This window comes from Monodelphis domestica, chromosome 6 (genome assembly GCF_027887165.1).
Source record: "Monodelphis domestica isolate mMonDom1 chromosome 6, mMonDom1.pri, whole genome shotgun sequence".
Classification (NCBI taxonomy): Eukaryota; Metazoa; Chordata; class Mammalia; order Didelphimorphia; family Didelphidae; genus Monodelphis; species Monodelphis domestica.
The window spans coordinates 169,933,507-169,951,917 of record NC_077232.1 but is presented as its reverse complement, the minus strand read 5'-3'; the positions used below and the strand labels follow the sequence as shown (position 1 = coordinate 169,951,917).

Below are 18,411 nucleotides of genomic sequence, written 5' to 3'. Positions count from 1 at the left end.
CCAACCCCCCCCAATATAAGCAGGAAGATCCAATTATTTAAAATGAGGGAGATTTGAAAAGACCTGGAGAACTAGCCAACCCCCACCTCCATTTTATTAACCTCCTATCCAAACAAAAATGCACCCAGAAAGGGAAAAAAAGTGAGAAAAAGGACTTAAAAACTATGTAAACCAGAAGGATGATGATTGCATGTTTGCTGTAGAAAGCAGCCTAATTAAGATTACGAGAACAATTTCAAGTGTCATATAAATAAAGACGACTCGAAGTTGATTTAAAGTTTTTCTTTAGTAATTTGTCTCTTCTTTGTTGTGGCACACTCTAAGAAAGTGAATGCAGTAAAATGAAGGGGGTTGTGGGGGGTGGGTGGAGTGTGTGGTAGAGGGGAAGGAGGAGCCCAGAGGAAAGGAGGCAAGAGGGAAGGAATAGCTATCATCCTTCTCCAGCCTCCCCAGCCCTTCCCCCAGCCCCCAGGATCTTCCAGCTCTCCCTCGCTCTCCCTCTCTCCCTCTTTTGTGACTCCACCAGCCTTTGATTTGGGAGTGCGCTGATTGGCTGGAAACGTTTCAACACATGCCGGGCAAAAAAGCTTTGTCTGAGTTGAACTGAAGTTGTACAGATTTTAGACTGGAGTCAGCAATCAAGGGTGTTTAGTCTGCAGCAGAGCAGTGAAAGGGGGGGAAAAGAATCGCTCAGGAAAAGATACACTGCAGACTCGCTCGGCGGGCATCCTGCATTAATGGATACGGACTGCTCAAGGGAGAAAGAAATGGTGTGACATATTTCTGCCTGGAAAAGGGAACAGCGGAAAAGATATGCTTGAGATCAGCTTGTGTGCAGAGCCTAGCTGCAAGTCATGACACGGTGTGTATGAACCAGACGATTTCTTTTTCTTTTTCTTTTTCTTTTTTTTTTCTTTTTAATAAGAAGTTTGTGAACAGTTAACTGCTGTATTGGGTTAGAAAAAGCCGTTTTCAAGTTTAAGAGACCAAATGTAGTCTGGGTTTAAGTGGCCAGAGGAAGTTGATAGGACTGCGCTCCCCCCCACCCCTTATCCCCCTTTTTATATTGTTTCTTTTTTTTTTTCAAGTTGTTGGGAGAGGTGAATTGCAGAAACTTATTCAATGCACCAAATGAGTTGGACGATGCACTTTATAGCTTTTTTTGCACTGTTGCTATTCTCTTTCCACGGAGACGTGCTGGGCAAGAATTTGAAATACAGGATTTATGAGGAACAGAGGGTTGGCTCGGTCATTGCGAGACTCTCTGAGGATGTGGCTGATGTTTTATTTAAGCTCCCCAACCCTTCTATGGTGAGGTTCCGAGCCATGCAAAGGGGGAATTCTCCTTTACTCACAGTTCGAGAGGATAACGGGGAGATCAGCATTGGGGCAAAAATTGACCGGGAACAACTCTGCCAGAAGAACTTGAACTGCTCCATTGAGTTTGATGTGATCACTCTCCCCACAGAACATCTGCAGCTTTTCCACATCGAAGTGGAAGTGCTGGATATCAATGACAATTCCCCCCAGTTTTCCCGACCTCTCATCCCCATTGAGATATCGGAGAGCGCAGCTGTAGGGACTCGGATCCCCTTGGACAGCGCGTTCGATCCAGATGTTGGGGAGAACTCTCTCCACACGTACTCCCTCTCTGCTAATGACTTTTTTAATATCGAGGTGAGGACGAGGACTGATGGGGCGAAATATGCGGAGCTCATAGTGGTGAGAGAACTGGATAGGGAGCTGAAGTCCAGCTATGAACTCCAGCTCACCGCCTCTGACATGGGAGTGCCTCAGAGGTCTGGATCCTCCATCCTCAAAATAAGCATTTCGGACTCTAATGACAACAGTCCTGTTTTTGAGAAGCAATCTTATGTAATACAGCTCTTGGAGAACTCCCCAGTGGGGACTTTGCTCCTGGACCTGAATGCCACTGATCCAGATGAGGGCGCTAATGGGAAAATTGTGTATTCCTTCAGCAGTCATGTGTCTCCCAAAATTATAGAGACTTTTAAGATTGATTCTGAGAGAGGCCATTTGACCCTTTTCAAGCAAGTGGACTATGAGACCACCAAGTCATATGAAATTGATGCTCAGGCTCAGGATATGGGTCCCAATTCAATTCCAGCTCATTGCAAAATCATCATTAAGGTGGTGGATGTGAATGACAATAAGCCTGAAATTAACATAAACCTGATGTCTCCGGGCAAAGAGGAAATATCTTATGTTTTTGAAGGGGATCCCATTGACACATTTGTGGCTCTGGTCAGAGTACAAGACAAAGATTCTGGACTGAATGGAGAAATAGTTTGCAAACTTCATGGACATGGTCACTTTAAACTTCAGAAGACCTATGAAAACAATTATTTGATCTTGACTAATGCCACACTGGACAGAGAAAAGAGATCTGAATATAGTTTGACTGTAATTGCTGAGGACAGGGGAACCCCCAGTCTCTCCACAGTGAAACATTTCACTGTCCAAATCAATGATGTAAATGACAATCCACCCCATTTTCAGAGAAGCCGATATGAATTTGTCATCTCTGAGAATAATTCTCCAGGAGCATATATCACTTCCGTCACAGCCACTGATCCTGACTTGGGAGAAAATGGACAGGTCACCTATACTATTTTGGAGAGTTTTATCTTGGGAAGTTCTATAACTACCTATGTAACCATTGACCCATCTAATGGCGCCATCTATGCCCTCAGAATTTTTGATCATGAAGAAGTAAGTCAGATTGCTTTTGTGGTTGAAGCAAGGGATGGAGGAAGTCCAAAACAACTTGTCAGCAATACCACAGTTGTGCTCACCATCATCGATGAAAATGACAATGTTCCTGTGATTGTAGGCCCTGCACTTCGCAATAACACAGCAGAAATCCCAATCCCTAAAGGGGCTGAAAGTGGTTTCCATGTTACCAGAATAAGGTCTGTAGACCGGGACTCTGGCATGAATGCAGAACTTAGCTGCTCCATAGTAGCAGGAAATGAAGACAATATCTTTGTCATAGATCCCAAATCATGTGACATCTACACCAATGTGAGCATGGAGTCAACTCCATACACTGAATGGGAGCTTGCTGTCCTTGTCCAGGATAAAGGCAGTCCCCAGCTCCATACCAAAGCATTTTTGAAGTGTTCAGTTTTTGAGTTTGTTGAATCAGTGACAAGTACAGCAATGACCTCAGTTAGTCAGGCCTCTATGGATGTCTCTATGATAATAATTATCTCCTTGGGAGCCATCTGTGCTGTCTTATTGGTCATCATGGTCCTCTTTGCAACCCGGTGCAACAGAGAGAAGAAGGACAACCGATCCTACAATTGTAGAGTGGCTGAATCTACTTATCAGCACCATCCAAAAAGACCCTCCAGGCAGATTCACAAAGGAGATATTACTCTAGTGCCTACAATTAATGGCACCTTGCCCATTAGATCCCATCACAGGTCATCTCCTTCTTCATCTCCCACCCTGGAAAGAGGGCAGATGAGCAGTCGACAAAGTCACCACAGCCACCAGTCACTCAACAGCCTGGTGACAATCTCATCCAACCATGTGCCTGAAAATTTCTCATTGGAACTCACCCATGCTACTCCAGCTGTTGAGGTAAGATCATAAATTATAACACCTAAGTCTATTCATCAGGACACACTCAGAAATAATACATCTCTGCCTTAAAAGTGCTCATATAAATATTTATAAAAGGTTCCTCTTTAACCTATAGACAATGAAGCAAAATATAAATTAAGAATAAAGCAATATGATTCAATTGGAATAAGCCCATGTATTATATACACATATGCATTTCAATATATACTTATGTTGATATTTGTGCATGTAGCTAAGTCTAGGCATGTCTAGTAAATCATATAATGTAGATATGTTTATATATATATATATGTATACATAGATATACATAGATAACCTCAAATTAGAAATGAAGAAATCAAGGCAAAGAGAGTTTAAATAACTGTGTATGTATATACACATGTGTGTGTATGTATATATGTGTATGCATGTATGTATAATATATGTACACACATAGGCATAAATATATACATAGAGATTGAGAGTGAAGAATACTCTTTTTATTTTCCTTCTATATAAAAGTACCTGCAAATAATAAATAAAAATGAATTTGCAATAAGTATAGCACTTGTATTCAAAATCCACTAACAACCTGTTTGATTATAGGTAAGTCAGTTCATCTTTTTGGGCTGCAGCTGCTCTCATCTTTAAAATGATGGGTTTGCACTAGATGACCTTTGAAAACCTTTGTAATGCTAAATCTGTGATCCTATTGTCCTAATAACTTTTACAGGAAGTCATAGAATTTTAGAGCTGAAGAGGTCATCTATTCCAAATCCATCATTTTAAAGATGAGACAACTGAGGCCCAGAGAGGCTTAGTGAATTGCCTACAGTGACAGTGAGAGCTGTAAACCAATTCTCCTATTACTTGCATACTCTTTCTAATATTTATTGCCTCCAATCTGTGTTCAGCTACTTGGAAGATATACAAACACTATGAGCATTTTAAGTAGAGATTTTATAGACCAGAGTGTTATATACAATGCGCCTGTATCTTAATATTAATAATTAATCACTTGAATCTGAAATAGAAGCAGACCTGTTTGATCTGAATTTGAAATAGAAATAGATCAATTAGTTAAAGAAAATCAGCTTTTCAATGAAATAATCAACTAAATCCAATTACTAACAAATCATTAAATTCATTTGCCATTGATTTGGACACACAATTAGCAAGATCATTAAGGTTATGATTTAGGAACTGGGAAATGACTTGAGAATGTTTATCTTTTGGTGACAGGCAGTGAACCATGCAGATGCTGGCTCTAAAATATTTTTATGCCTGTGAAACTTTAAAGCTGAACTAGCATGCTCACTAAGGAGCAATTCTTCTTTTTCTCTCCATAACATTGAACTTGTGAGAGGCAGTATGGCATAGTGTATAGAAAGATGGCCTTGAGATCAGAAAAACCTGGGTTCAAATCTTGCTTCTAGCACACAATAGCTGTGTGACCCTAGACAAATCATATGGTCTTTTAATGCCCCAGAGCAGAGTTATAGATGAATTGCTTTTAGAATAGTATTTCTATGTCTGGTGTTTTTCAGACTGATGAAATCATCTCTCCCCCATCTCCCAAAATAGTCCAAGCAGGCACTAGTTTTATTTCTAGGACTTGGTACTAACTATTTTTTTTCCAGCAGGTCTCTCAGCTTCTCTCAATGCTTCATCAGGGCCAATATCAGCCACGACCAAGTTTTCGGGGAAACAAATACTCTAGGAGCTATAGGTAAGAGATCTAGAATCATTCTGCTCATTTCTTGTGTTGTATCCCAAAATAGAAGTAGGCAACTTTGAATAGTAATATCCATGCATTCATTATGAACTGATTTCTGTCTACAGATATGCCCTTCAAGACATGGATAAATTCAGCTTGAAGGACAGTGGCCGAGGTGACAGTGAGGCAGGGGACAGTGATTATGATTTGGGTCGTGATTCTCCAATAGACCGGCTACTTGGGGAAGGCTTCAGTGATCTTTTCCTCACTGATGGAAGAATTCCTGCAGGTAAGAATATATTAAAAAGGGAGTAGTTTTTTCTAAGACTTAAAATGACATGTCAGAAGAGTGTGATGCTTTTATTTTCCCCATTCTTTAATTCCCTCTTTCCTCTTTTTCTCTCTCCACTCCAGATAAATATATGTCATCTCCAAAAGCAAGAAGGAAGGTGACACTTAGGATGAAACAATTTAAAATTACTTTCAGGAGTTAGTGGCCTTAAGCAGGGCACTTTACTCCATCCCTAAACACCCCATGGAGCATGTTTCTAAAATTATTGGGTGGATATTTCTGGGTAGCTTTACTGTCCTAGTGTGTGTTCATGCCTGGAACTATAATTCAGGAAAAAGTTTTTCCTAACTTAGGAACTGTTTGTCAGAACCAGAAGCTAAAGTATATAGCAAGAGATGCTGTATTTCCATCTCTAAACATAGCAGAGGGAGGGAAGAATTTTTGCATGAGGTTGACTACACCCTGACCATTGCTAGACCTCCTAGATGATTGGTTCAACCCACTGGAAAGAAGAAAGAGGGCTCTAAGAGAGCAATATTTACTTGTAAATTATGCAACTAGAAAAGGAACAGCATCATTATGCTTAGTTTTCCTTGGGGCCCAACAATCCAAAGAGGCACCTAGAAAATTTTAATAGTTTTTTGGTCCCACAAGTGTAAAGCATTGCTTATAGAATACAGCAGAGTTCCTCTAAAATAGGTATGCTTAACCTTTTTTTTTTTTTGCCATGGATCTTTTTTGCGAATGTGGTGAGCTGTATGTATCCCACTGTATGATATACAAAGGGAATCAATTATATTAAAATTCAATTCTCTCTCTCTCTCTCTCTCTCTCTCTCTCTCTCTCTCTCTCTCTCTCTCTCTCTCTCTCTCTCTTTCTCTCCTTCAACCCTCAGTTCATGGATCCCAGGTTAAGAACCCCTACTCTAGAACTACAGCACAAATGACTTTCTAAATGCTCCAGAAAATTACTGACTACTTCCTTAAATTTTAGTTTTAGATAATTATTAAAAATATAACTTTCACTTAGTTTATAAGTTTGGTTTTCAGTTGAAAAAAATTTTTTAAAAAGGTACAATGGTTTATAATAAATCACCTTAAGACATGGAAAATACCATGAAATAAAGATACAAATTATTGGCTTGTATCTAGTACTATAGCAAAAGGCATTATATAACAAAGGACAGTGTGAAAAAGGGGGCAAGAGAGCAAGAGGTCACAGAACTTAAAGCTAGAAAGAACTTTACAGGCAATTTAGTTCACTTCCCCCTTCATATTATAGGGGAAGATACCAATGCCTAAAAACAAAAAGTTTGAATAAGCCTGGACAAGAAGTCTTCTGTGGCATAGGATTCTGTATTTTCTGAAGTCTTTAGGAAAGACTCAAGGTCAAAAGTTCTTATGAATAGTGCACAAAATAGCTCTGTAGCCTTACATATAAGAATTATTTCTATTATCAGCTATATATTTATACTAACATATTAAGAGTAATTCAGATCTATAGTTTGGTTAGTCATTGAATAAATAATTTTTATCCTGTTTTCCTCAGTTTACTATATTTCAAATATATGCATTGCTTTAACATCTGACTAGGACAATGACTTCAATAATATTGGGAAATGACCTATATAATCTATTATTGGTAAAACAATGTCCATTTCATGGTCCTCTGATGGTCAAGAGTTCCTGTACTATGAGAGCAGATTGCTTGGGGGTGGGTTTAGCATGGCTTATCATCATCATCATCTTGATTAGATTTTCCAAGGCAACTTATAGGAATAAAGCAGGGTATTACAGATTGAATCATTCAATTTGTAGAACATGCTTTCTTCATTATACATCATTTATTTTAATAAAATGACTAGTATACAACCAACAAATCTTCATTTGGGAGGGGGGAAACTGACCTTATTCTACAGAAGGTTTCCTATAATTTCGTGCCCATTCATAATACAAAATTTATAAATGATTTCAAGTCAACTGTGCATTTAGTTCAAAATCAAATTTCCTGATTTAAATATTTTTAATGTATTCTATTGTATACCTTGTGTTGTAGACAGTGATAAATGTCCTCCTATTCTTGCAACAAAAGTGTCCTTTTCTTCTTTTCTGAATTCAAGAGCTTTCATCTGTGCGATCTTCTTGAATTCAGCCAGACAATCTTAAAGTATGAGTCCTGTAATTTCACAGGGAAGTTCCATATGCAGTGCAATAGTATTTGCTAACCTCGTCATGCTTCATATGAGTTAGATTTCCTTTCCACATTAGGTAGTTATCTGGATAGCTTCATTTTAAACTCTGTGGATTCTCAGATCTTAGAAGTTCAATCTCCCTTCACGGAATCCCAGGAAGAACCATCTAGTTCAAGAAATATAGAATTTATAGGTGGAAGGGGCTTTGGAGATCTATTTTGACATTATTTGATTGATTCAGGGAGAAAAGAGAAGTGATTGACTTAGCCAAAGAGTGGAGTTGATATCCAAGCCTTTGGTTTCTTGTTTCCCAGCCTAATTCACTTTTCACTGTATATATAGCTCTATTTCTTTCATCAGTTCATGAGTCAACAAATATTGCTTACGTGTCTGCTCCATATCAGCCACTATACTAAGTCTTGGGGTTTCAATAAAAAGGTAAAAGACAGTCTCTTTCTATCAAGCAGCTTATAGTGTCTTCAGTGTGGGTGGCAGTTTCTCTGTAGTCTTCATTGTGTGTGTATATATATTGGAGCTTATTTTCAATGGTATAGAGAGCTTCCAGCATGGAAACTCCTTTTTCAACATAGATCAGCACTGACTATAACCTTTGGTATTCTGTCAGGGGTAGGACTTGAAGCTGTTTTTCTGGCTCTGCACTTTGTTGTTCTATACCTCATATATATAAATATTTATACAGATATGGAGCTGTATGAAAAATATCTATAAATGCATATATGCAAACATGTACTCTATAATTCAATAAATAACTCAACTGGTTGAGTACAGAGTGAAATTAACATTCATTACATCCAAAAAGTTCTCCTTTGATGTGTTGATCATTCTGATGGCACCTGCCACTTCTCATATAAATAGGTGCCTATGGTTTAGTGCATCAGCTTTCTATCTGGTATCCCCACTGTTAGTCTCTTCCTTCTTCAATCTGATTTGAAGTCACAATTGCATTAATAATATTCTGTCCCTGGTTCTGAACCTTCATGCAAACTTTGACTTTGCCTCTCTAGCTTTCAGTTTTCTCACCTATAAAGTGAAAGAACTGAATTAGATGGCTTCTAACAATCCTTCCTCCTCTACATCCCATAATGATCCAGCTATTGCTATTATCTTGATATTCAAAATCTTCTAAAATCTGTCCCCACTTACTTGTCTGTCCATCCAACACATTCAAAGGAGTACAAGTTCCTTGCCACCTGGGACTGTTTCAAGTTTGTCTTTGTACCTGTATCCCCTGACACAAGGTGGTTGTTTATAAAATGCTTGCCGAATGAATGTGCATCCCCCCCCCCCCAAAAAAAAGTCCCCTTACTGTCATTCAATCACACTATGCTCATCCAGGCAACCAAATTTTTACCAGGCTGTTGTAATATGGAATGTGTCTACCTCTCCACCTTCCTCTCCACTACTATTCAAATCCTAAGAATTGAATGGTAAGCAGTTGTCTAAGGTGGGGTTATAGAGTGCCAGATAAATTAATAGAAAGAATGCTGGGTTTGGACCCAGTCAGAGAACTGGGTCCAGTTCCTAGCTCTACAACCTACCAAATAGGTGATTCTCTACAGGTCTCTTAATCTGTTTGACCTTGATTTCTTCACCAATAAAATGAAGATAACAAAATGTCCTGTTTTGCTCATTGGCTTTATTTACAGAACCTGCCTTTTAAATCTTATGAATGACCCATTAATGGCTATGGCATATCTGGATCACTGAACCATGAAAATCCTAAAAGAACACACATATTCATTTATCTCAATACTTTTCACAACAGCTAAGCTCCTAGGGAAGAAGTGAGAAATATTAACTAAAATAATAGAAATACTCTTTTTCAATGCTTTGATTTCTTCTGTTCTCCATCATTCCTGTTTTGCAGACTGACCTCCTTTACTTCTGTTAGTTCAATAGAACATGCACCACACTCTCCTTTATGCAGTAAAGACTGAAAGTACATCTTTTATTTTTCTAATATATAAAGGATTTATGATTTCTTCAAGGTGTAGAATTCTTTTCAGTGGGGGGAATACAGACTGCACATTCCCTAATGATTTAGTTAGTCATTCCCAGTATGTTGCCTGAAGCACAGTAAAGTCAAATAACCTATCTAGGGTCACACAGGTAGTGACTGTCAGAAGTGGGAGTGGAACACAGACCTTCTTAACTCCCAGTTCAAACTGTTATGCCAACTGGCTATATCTTTTAATTCTTCTGCAATTCAAGGGACAGAGGTTACTCTCTTGATGGTTAGTCACACAGTTAATTATTTCTTTGGCAACATTGGAGGTCAAATTATCTCTGTATTCAATTCTTTGGAAATTTTGATCCAACTCAAGATTCCCAGAATAATGTGTGTTTTTCCTATTATAAATAATGGGGGAAATGCTTCATTTAAAAATGTAAAACATCCAAAGAACTTTCCAGTTATAAAACTAAAGAAATCACATAAAACTCTAGGTCACAAAGGCAAGTTCAGAGACATTTTGTCCATTCCCAGGATTCTATATTTAAAATCAAAGGACCTGGGTTCAAATTCAGGCTATGGTGCTTATTACCCAGGTAATCTCAGTTATATCCCCTTTTCCAGGTTTAAGTTTATCTCCAAAGTGAAGGAGTTGGGCTAGATGACCTCCACATTCTTTTTTTACCATTGTACTGATGATGTTAGGATTTCTGCTGGCTAAGAAGATGACAGAAAAGCCATAATAAGATTATCATTCTAGCTTTTTTTACTTTAAAGCTATAAGATAAAGAATCCATTGTTTAACAAAGTCCAATTATTCCTTCAACTCAACATGCATTTCACAAGCACCTTTTAAATGCAAGATACTGTAGTGTGCACAGTAGATACTAAAAAGAAAGAAGGTCCCTGCTCTCAAGAAGCTCACATTGTATTACTGAGATGCAAATTGTACATTAGGGAATTCCATGTATGCATGTATGATCTCCACTTCTGCATATACATGTATATGCAGAAATATGTGTGCATATATATTTATAGACATATATGTAGAAGATACAGACATAATCTTTGGATCTTTAGAAATTTTTGTGCAACTCAAGTTTTCCTGAAGAATATATGTTTTTGTTTTGTTTTCTGTTATTAATTATGGGATGATATTTCATTAAAAATATAAAATATTTTCACAAAACTGTAATACAAATACACAAACACACATACCTGTGTATACATGGATACATTCAGGCATGCATGGAAGGATAGATGTATACACAAAATTTTGGCTAGATCTGAGGTGTCTTCTCCCAAGTCACATAGTCAGAGAGGAACTTAAACCCAAAACTTTCTGCCTCTGAGGCCAGCTTCATCTATAACCCTAATGAAATTCTGTCTCTCAGGAAGCACATAGATAAGTAAATCAACAATAACTTGAAGAAGGATAAAGCACTTAATGTGAGGAGAATTGGCAGTCTTCCTGTGAGATGTGGTACCAGAGCTAGGACTTGAAGGAATACAGGAATTTTATAAGTGAAGGAAGAGTACAACTGAGACATGCAGGGCAGTGTAGGCAATGGTGTGGCAGCAACACACTTACTTTAGGGAATAATGAGCAGGCCAGTTTATATTACAGAATATATAAAAGAGGATAATATTCTGGATCCAGAAAAAATATATTAGAGACTGGCTCTGGAGGACTTTAAGGGCCAGGTTATATTTTCCTTACAGGCAGGAGGCCACTTAAGCTTCTTGAGCAAAGGAGTAACATGGTAGAGATATGCTTTTGGAAAATTATTCAGGAAGATTGTGGAGGATAGACTCTGGAAAGACTAAGAAGCTATTGAGAAAGTCCCAGAAAAAATTCAATTCCTTTCATGTGGAATTCCACTCTCTTAAGTTATAAGAGATGGAGACCAACAGTTGGTAACTATTCATCAACAAAAGATGGGGATCAGTATCACTTAGTTCTATCTTCACCTTAATTAATTTCTATTCTTTAGAATTTCATTGAAGACAATCCAGTGGATCTCTATCCTACCTTTCTGTCAGTTCAATTCAATGAATAAACATTAAGTTAATACTGTTTCTTCATGTATAAAATGAGGGGGTTAGGCAAGATGAGCTATAAGATACTATCCAGATCTAAATCTCTAATTCCATGGGGTACCCACTGTGCTGGGAACTAGAGGTACAAAATGAAAAAGGAAGTAAGCCCTGCTCTTGGGGAGCTTATATTCCTTGATCAGTTTCTGAAAGGATAGGTATTAACTATAATTTTTGGCTCAGAAGTTCCTTTATATTCTTCCTATTATTCCTATAAAGTCTTCTTATCCCCTAACCTCGCTTCACAGTTATGTTTCCCGATTCCTTACTCATTTTAGTTCCTCAGTGTTGAATATGTCCAAATTATTCCCATAAGTAGAAATGGAACATACAAATTAACACTATTGTCTAGTAATTGTTCATCTAGCACTCTGTATTGAGGGATAGATAGACAGATAAATAGATAGATGGATAGATAGATAGACAGACAGACAGATAGATAGATTCCTGTAAACCTTTAAATATTCCAGATGTCAGTCATCATTAGGATAGTTAAAGTATTTTAATCATATTTTCACCTTTCTGGGTAAAGTGCCTTAATGACTCAGATGTTTGACTAAGATTGGCTGTTAACCCCCAGTGTGTATTCTGATTGCAGCAATGCGGCTTTGCACCGATGAATGCAGAGTCCTGGGACACTCAGACCAGTGTTGGATGCCACCTCTTCCCTCTCCGTCTTCTGATTACAGAAGCAACATGTTCATTCCAGGGGAAGAATTTCCAACCCAGCCACAACCCCAGCACCCCCACCAGAGTTTGGAAGAGGACTCCCAGCCCATTGATTCTAGTGAAAAAAAGAAGAGTTTTTCCACCTTTGGGAAAGATGTGCAGAATGAAGAAGATGCTGGGGACACATGTACATCTTCTTTGCTCTCTGAAATGAGCAGTGTGTTTCAGCGTCTGTTACCTCCATCTCTGGACACCTACACTGAGTGCAGTGAGGTGGATCGGGCCAACTCATTAGAGCGTCGAAAGGGAACAGTCCCAGCCAAGACTATGGGTTATCCACAAGGAGTGGCAGCATGGGCAGCCAGTACCCATTTCCAAAATCCTGCCAACACTACTGGGCCCAGCCTGGGGACTCATTCAAGTGTGCAGCCTTCTTCCAAGTGGCTTCCAGCCATGGAAGAAATTCCTGAAAACTATGAGGAAGATGATTTTGATAATGTACTCAACCATCTCAATGATGGGAAGCATGAACTCATGGATGCCAGTGAGCTGGTGGCAGAGATTAACAAGCTGCTACAAGATGTTCGACAGAGCTAGAGAAGTTTAAAAACAAAAGCATCTTTTTTTCCATTTTTATGGAAACAAGGAAAGAGGGAAAAAAAGACAGAACTGGCATTGCCAATTAGTTGCATTTATCATAAATGTGTCTGTGTATATGGAATATTAAATACTGTATTTTCATATGTACACAATGCAAGTGTGATTATCTTAATCTGTATTTTAAAAATACATTTGTACCTTATATTTATGTGTAATTTAACAAATAAATTTTATTTTTCTACTCCCATGGCAAGCATGTCTTCCCTAAGTATATAAAAACCAGCCACTATTTGATTCTGGCACATCGTCCAGACACAAGAGATGAGGGTACTGCTTCCTATTGTTTATTTTTTTTCTTTATGGGCTTTTTTTAAAAAGAGAAATAAGCGTCTCGTTGCAGAATCAGCTCCACTGAAGTATTATCCCACCCTCAGCTTTACTTGTGTTTTAATGCTGAATTCTTAGAATAATAAATTGCCAACTTTGGTGAATTTTTATTTTCCTCCACTGTCTAACTTTGTCTTTTCATGTATTCTCCAACCATACTTCTCCTGTTTGGTTAGAGACTTGGATTCATGTTGGTATAAGTGAAACCTCAGATATTAGAAAAATTCATGCATCTCAAAGCATTCATATTCATTTAAAAATCAATGCCAGTAATGAGTTTCAGTCTATCCTTGCAACTAGTAAAAGGTGCTAAAGACAATGGAATCAATCTTTTCCTTATTGCCTTCCTAGGCTAAACTGTGGACTGACACAGAGAGTCACTTGGGTGTCTCTCCTAATGTAGTAGTAACTAGAACCAATTCTTCCTGAATATATATCCTAATCTCCTCCCACACCCCACAATCTCTTCTGGCATACTTGAATGTTTTTCTCATTTGACAAATTGTTTATTATGATGTTCACTGTTAATTCCTGCAACCCCCAATCCTGTGCATGATTTCATTTATAACTTTTATTCTTAGCATAAGAAAGTTTTTTAAATCACATTTTCTTTTTGTGGTGTTGTTCTTGTCAGTCTATTTTTGCTTTGTTGTGTTTTAAGCTATTCCTCCTCCTTTATTTATTGTGAAGTTTTATTTGCAATTCTGAATGCCTTGGTAAATGGGTACACTATTATGGTTAGCCCTGCACTGCTCTCATTTATTACTGAACTACTATTAATGTCATTTCTATGAATAAAAATGTCATTCTTGTACTACCCAGTAACTCTGACTGTCAATGGAAATAAATGGAAAATGAAAACAAGCTAAGCAAACTGTCCCTAATTTAGACCCTTGTCTCTATGTTTGTCCTGGAGGCACTAACTCTTTGGAGGGTTTAAGTCAGAGGGCTGGTGGGGTAGTGTGGTTTCAGAAAGAGCAGGAGCACCAATGTGGCAAATCAGGAACAATCCCACTGTCCACTAGTCATCAATTTCAGCAATACCATGAATTGGGGGAGGCCAGAAAATAGCAGGTGATTGTCTACCCAGTTTGAAAAAAATGATTTGAGCCTTTAAATAAAGATCAGGCAATGTTCTCAAGAGAGAAAACATGGCACAGAAGAGTGGTATAGATGGTCTTAGTAAAAGGAAGACCTGACCTGCCTAGATAACTATGGTCAAGTCACAATCTAATTAAAAGTCCCCTTGTTTCAGTGGAAGGACTAATATCACGGATCTAGAGTCCTTCTCTTACTCTTCAAGACCGAATAAAATAGAGCTGAGAGAAAAATAAAATTATAGATCACATTAGTTAAGCTCTAAAACCTAAAAGCCAAAGGATTTTTAAATATCTACTTCTATTTCAGATTTTCTTTATTAGATTTGCTTTTTTCAGAATCTATTTCTATTTTATATACATATATATGTACACACTATATAGAGTTATATATATATATGTATATATATATGTTTACACACATATTCTCATGAGATAGAAATGATACAGTATTACTTTTTGGTCCACATAGATAGGGACATTATATACTAGAAAACTAATTGATTTCCCAGGGAATGGAGCCTAGAGATAATTAATACCTGACTAAACCTTGAAGGTTTTATAGTTGATCTTCACCCCATCCCCACCTCCACTTCCCACACCAACACCCTCTCCCTTTACCTAGGAAGAAAGCCCTTAGGGGCTGTCTTGCCTGAGGCCACACAGACAGAGAGTAACAGACAGAACTGAAATTAGAGCTTAGACCATCTTGCTGTAAAGCCAACCAATTTTCCAATGCCCCATTTCTGAACTTCCAGACTCCTGGTGTGCAGAATATAGCTTATGCTGGGTACATAAGCAAGAGGCGAGCTCTTCACTGAATTTTCTGTTCTGGGACAAGTGATGGAGATTTGGCTGGTAATCAAAAGGATGTGTGTGTGTCCTCAGGAATATGATCATGAAAATTCTAAGGCATATAGGGTGATCACACAGCCTGTGTAAGAGGTCATCATTAAATCAAGAGTTTAGAAAATATTAAAAAACAAAAACGAAGAAAGGACCAGAGTAAATGAGGAAGCTAAGTAAAATATCATAATAACACACTCATGTGTTTGCAATATATATAAACATAAATGCATACACATTACATTTAAGTATATGTGCAATATACATATATATATATATATATATATATATATAGTAAAAGAGGAATTTCATTGATTTAGGAAATTTTAAATGATTTAATACTGTCTACAAACACATATCCTTGTTTCTTTCTCCTACATGTGTATACACACATTCAGACATATTATTTGTGATTTCATCAAGATGATCAATGCATGAAACCCCTAACATGAGGAAATTCACTTAACCATTGCAAATGAGGACCTGCTCTGAGGTTCAATGGCTGGCCCAGAGTCACACAGCCACCATGTTTGTACCCACATCTTCAGCCTCTGTTTAAGTAGCAGAAGTGTCATCTATGCCCATATTTGCTTAAACAACCTTTCCCCCCATTTCCCTCTCTTAGCATTTTCATTTATCACTTCCTTTATTAACAAGTGGAGCAGAAGAGGCAGTGTGGCAGAGGGGAAGAATGCTGGGCATAGAAGGGGAGAAATGAGAGAGATTTGAGTTCAAATTTGACCTCTGTTGATCACCAGCTGTGTGACCAGAGACAAGTCTTGTAGCCTCTTTGAAAACATGTAGGAAGGAAAGAAACATTTGTTGAGGGCTTACTATGCACCAGTTACCACACTAAGAGTTCTACAAGTTTATCTCATTTGATTTTCACAACAACCCTTGGAGGTAGGTGCTATTATTATCCCCATTTTATACTTGAGAAAATTGAGGCAGATGTTAATTGAGTGAGTTGCTTGGAATCACACAGTTATAAGTATCCGAGGCCAGATTTAAACTCAAGTCTGCCTGATACTATCCACTAAACCACCTGGCTGCCCCAGCATTGAAGCTCAGTTTCCTTATTTCTAAAACGAGTGTTAATGCCTGTAGCATTACATCTTCAGAGGGTTGTTTTGAGGATGAAAAGAGGCCAGGTATGCACAAAGCTTCATTGACCTCAATGTGATAGATACATGTCAGCTGTTATTATGCCCACCTCCTAATTTGCTCTCAGCAGCCTCTCTGCCTTGTTCTTCTGCCCTAGAATTTCTCTAGCATCATCCCAGACCCTAAAACTTCCCTAGTATCAACAAAGTACGATCTGTGTTCCATCTAAACTGGTTGCCCAGCCGAGTAGAGGCTGTGGTACCAGGAAAAGGCTGTGCAATATTTCCTCTTTCTAATGTCATACTAAGAAGACAGACCTGCACAATACTAGTTATCTTCAAATCTAAAAACAACAGCCAGTTTCTCATATTTCTACAGAGCTTTAAGGCTGACAATGCACTTTTCTCCTCCACTGCACTTTGGATTAGATGGGGGAAATAGCTTAATCCCCATTCTTAACAGTGAAGGAAATGAGTTTCAAAGGGATTAAATAACCCTTGGTCAAAAAGAGAGTATTTGTCAAAAATAGGACTTTGAGTTCAAGTATCCTGTCCCCTATCCCCACTTCATTAAATTTCTTTTTAGGCAGAAAAGTGCATCCTAATTTTCCCATGAAGTAGAAGACAGCTGTTTATTTTCCAATTATTATAATTTTCCAGGCAATTTCTCATTATTCTCCTTTACATAGTCAACATTCTAATTTTATCTTGCTTCCTTTCCCCTTAAATTCAATATTCTCTCACCTGACTCACTATCATTCATCCCCTCACAGCCAGTCTATTGCCAGGGACTTCTATTTCACCTGTGCGACATCTCGCAATACACCTCTTCTTTCTTTCTTTTGGTGCAGAGCATCACCACCTCCCACCTAGACTACTGCAATAGCTGCCTGCCACAAATTTCTCCTTGGTTCAGGTCATTTTCTATGTACCTGTCAAAGAGATTTCCTAAAGGTGGGGGACTATGTCACTTCCCTATTCAATAAACTCCACTGGCTCCCAATCACCTCTGGAATCAATACAAAATCCTTTGTTGTTCAAAGTCCTTTATACCCTAATTTTTATCTACTTTCCTATTCCTACACCTCACACCCCAATGGACTCTTAGATCCAGGGACACTGGTCTCTTTGATGTTTCTGGAACAAGATGCTCCATCTCTCAGCTTAACCCATTTTCTCTCGCTTTTCCCTATACCAAGAATGTTGTGCTCTTTCATGTTCACCTTCTGACTTCCCAGGCTCCCTTAAGTCCCAGCTTAAGACTCATCTTCACCAAGCATCCTTTCCTTATCCTTTTAATTCTAGTGTCTTCCCTCCATTGATTACTTCCTGCTTTTCCTGTATATTATTTGTTTGTTCAAAACTGTTTACATACTTTCTCCCCCATTTGAGTGTGAGGTCTTAGAGGGCCAGGAGTGCTTCTGACTTTCTTTATATTACAGTACTTAGTTCAGTGCCTGGCACATAGTAGGTACTTAATAAATGCGTACTGATTGACTGACTGCCTCCAGACTTTTTTTTTTTACAAATACATTTATTTTTATTTATTTTAAAATTTTATTTAATTTGCCTCCAGCCTTCTGAACAAGTTGAAGCCATTTTTTAACTTTAATTCTTATCTTCCTTCTAGTTTCAACTTGTGGTCTCTCTCCTATAGAAATTCTTTCTTGATCTTCCTATTAGTGATCCAATCTCTGTCTAATAAGTCATGAATATATGCCAAATATGCTATACTTTGATTTGGTTTTGTATATTCAGTTTGTTTAAAGCTGGAGTTTTACATATAATAGGTGGCTATTAAGTACTTTTTGGATTAGCTCAGATTGTACTGAATTTTTCATATACAGAA

General features: G+C 38.0%; 1 protein-coding gene across 2 annotated transcripts; it reads left to right on the top strand.

The window, feature by feature from the left end:
* The first annotated feature begins 402 nt into the window (after positions 1 to 402).
* PCDH18 (protocadherin 18) lies at positions 403 to 14,380 on the top strand. Of its 2 annotated transcripts, none has more exons than XM_001377968.5 (5): positions 403 to 862; positions 1,089 to 3,609; positions 5,235 to 5,320; positions 5,434 to 5,597; positions 12,459 to 14,380. In XM_001377968.5, the coding sequence occupies exons 2-5, from the start codon at positions 1,123 to 1,125 to the stop codon at positions 13,124 to 13,126; spliced, it is 3,405 nt and encodes a 1,134-aa protein (XP_001378005.2). In that variant the 5' UTR covers positions 403 to 862; positions 1,089 to 1,122; the 3' UTR covers positions 13,127 to 14,380. The 2 variants fall into 2 exon arrangements, with proteins under 2 accessions (XP_001378005.2, XP_007496379.1); XM_007496317.3 differs by having other exon boundaries at positions 436 to 862; positions 5,232 to 5,320.
* The last annotated feature ends 4,031 nt before the right edge of the window (positions 14,381 to 18,411 follow it).

Bases quoted from the DNA above. Each gene is read 5' to 3' on its own strand.
- PCDH18 (XM_007496317.3), top strand. From the start codon at position 1,123: ATGCACCAAATGAGTTGGACGATGCACTTTATAGCTTTTTTTGCACTG. The intron at 3,610-5,231 runs GTAAGATCATAA...TTTTTTTTCCAG, and splicing joins ATGCTACTCCAGCTGTTGAG to CAGGTCTCTCAGCTTCTCTC. The intron at 5,598-12,458 runs GTAAGAATATAT...TTCTGATTGCAG, and splicing joins TGATGGAAGAATTCCTGCAG to CAATGCGGCTTTGCACCGAT.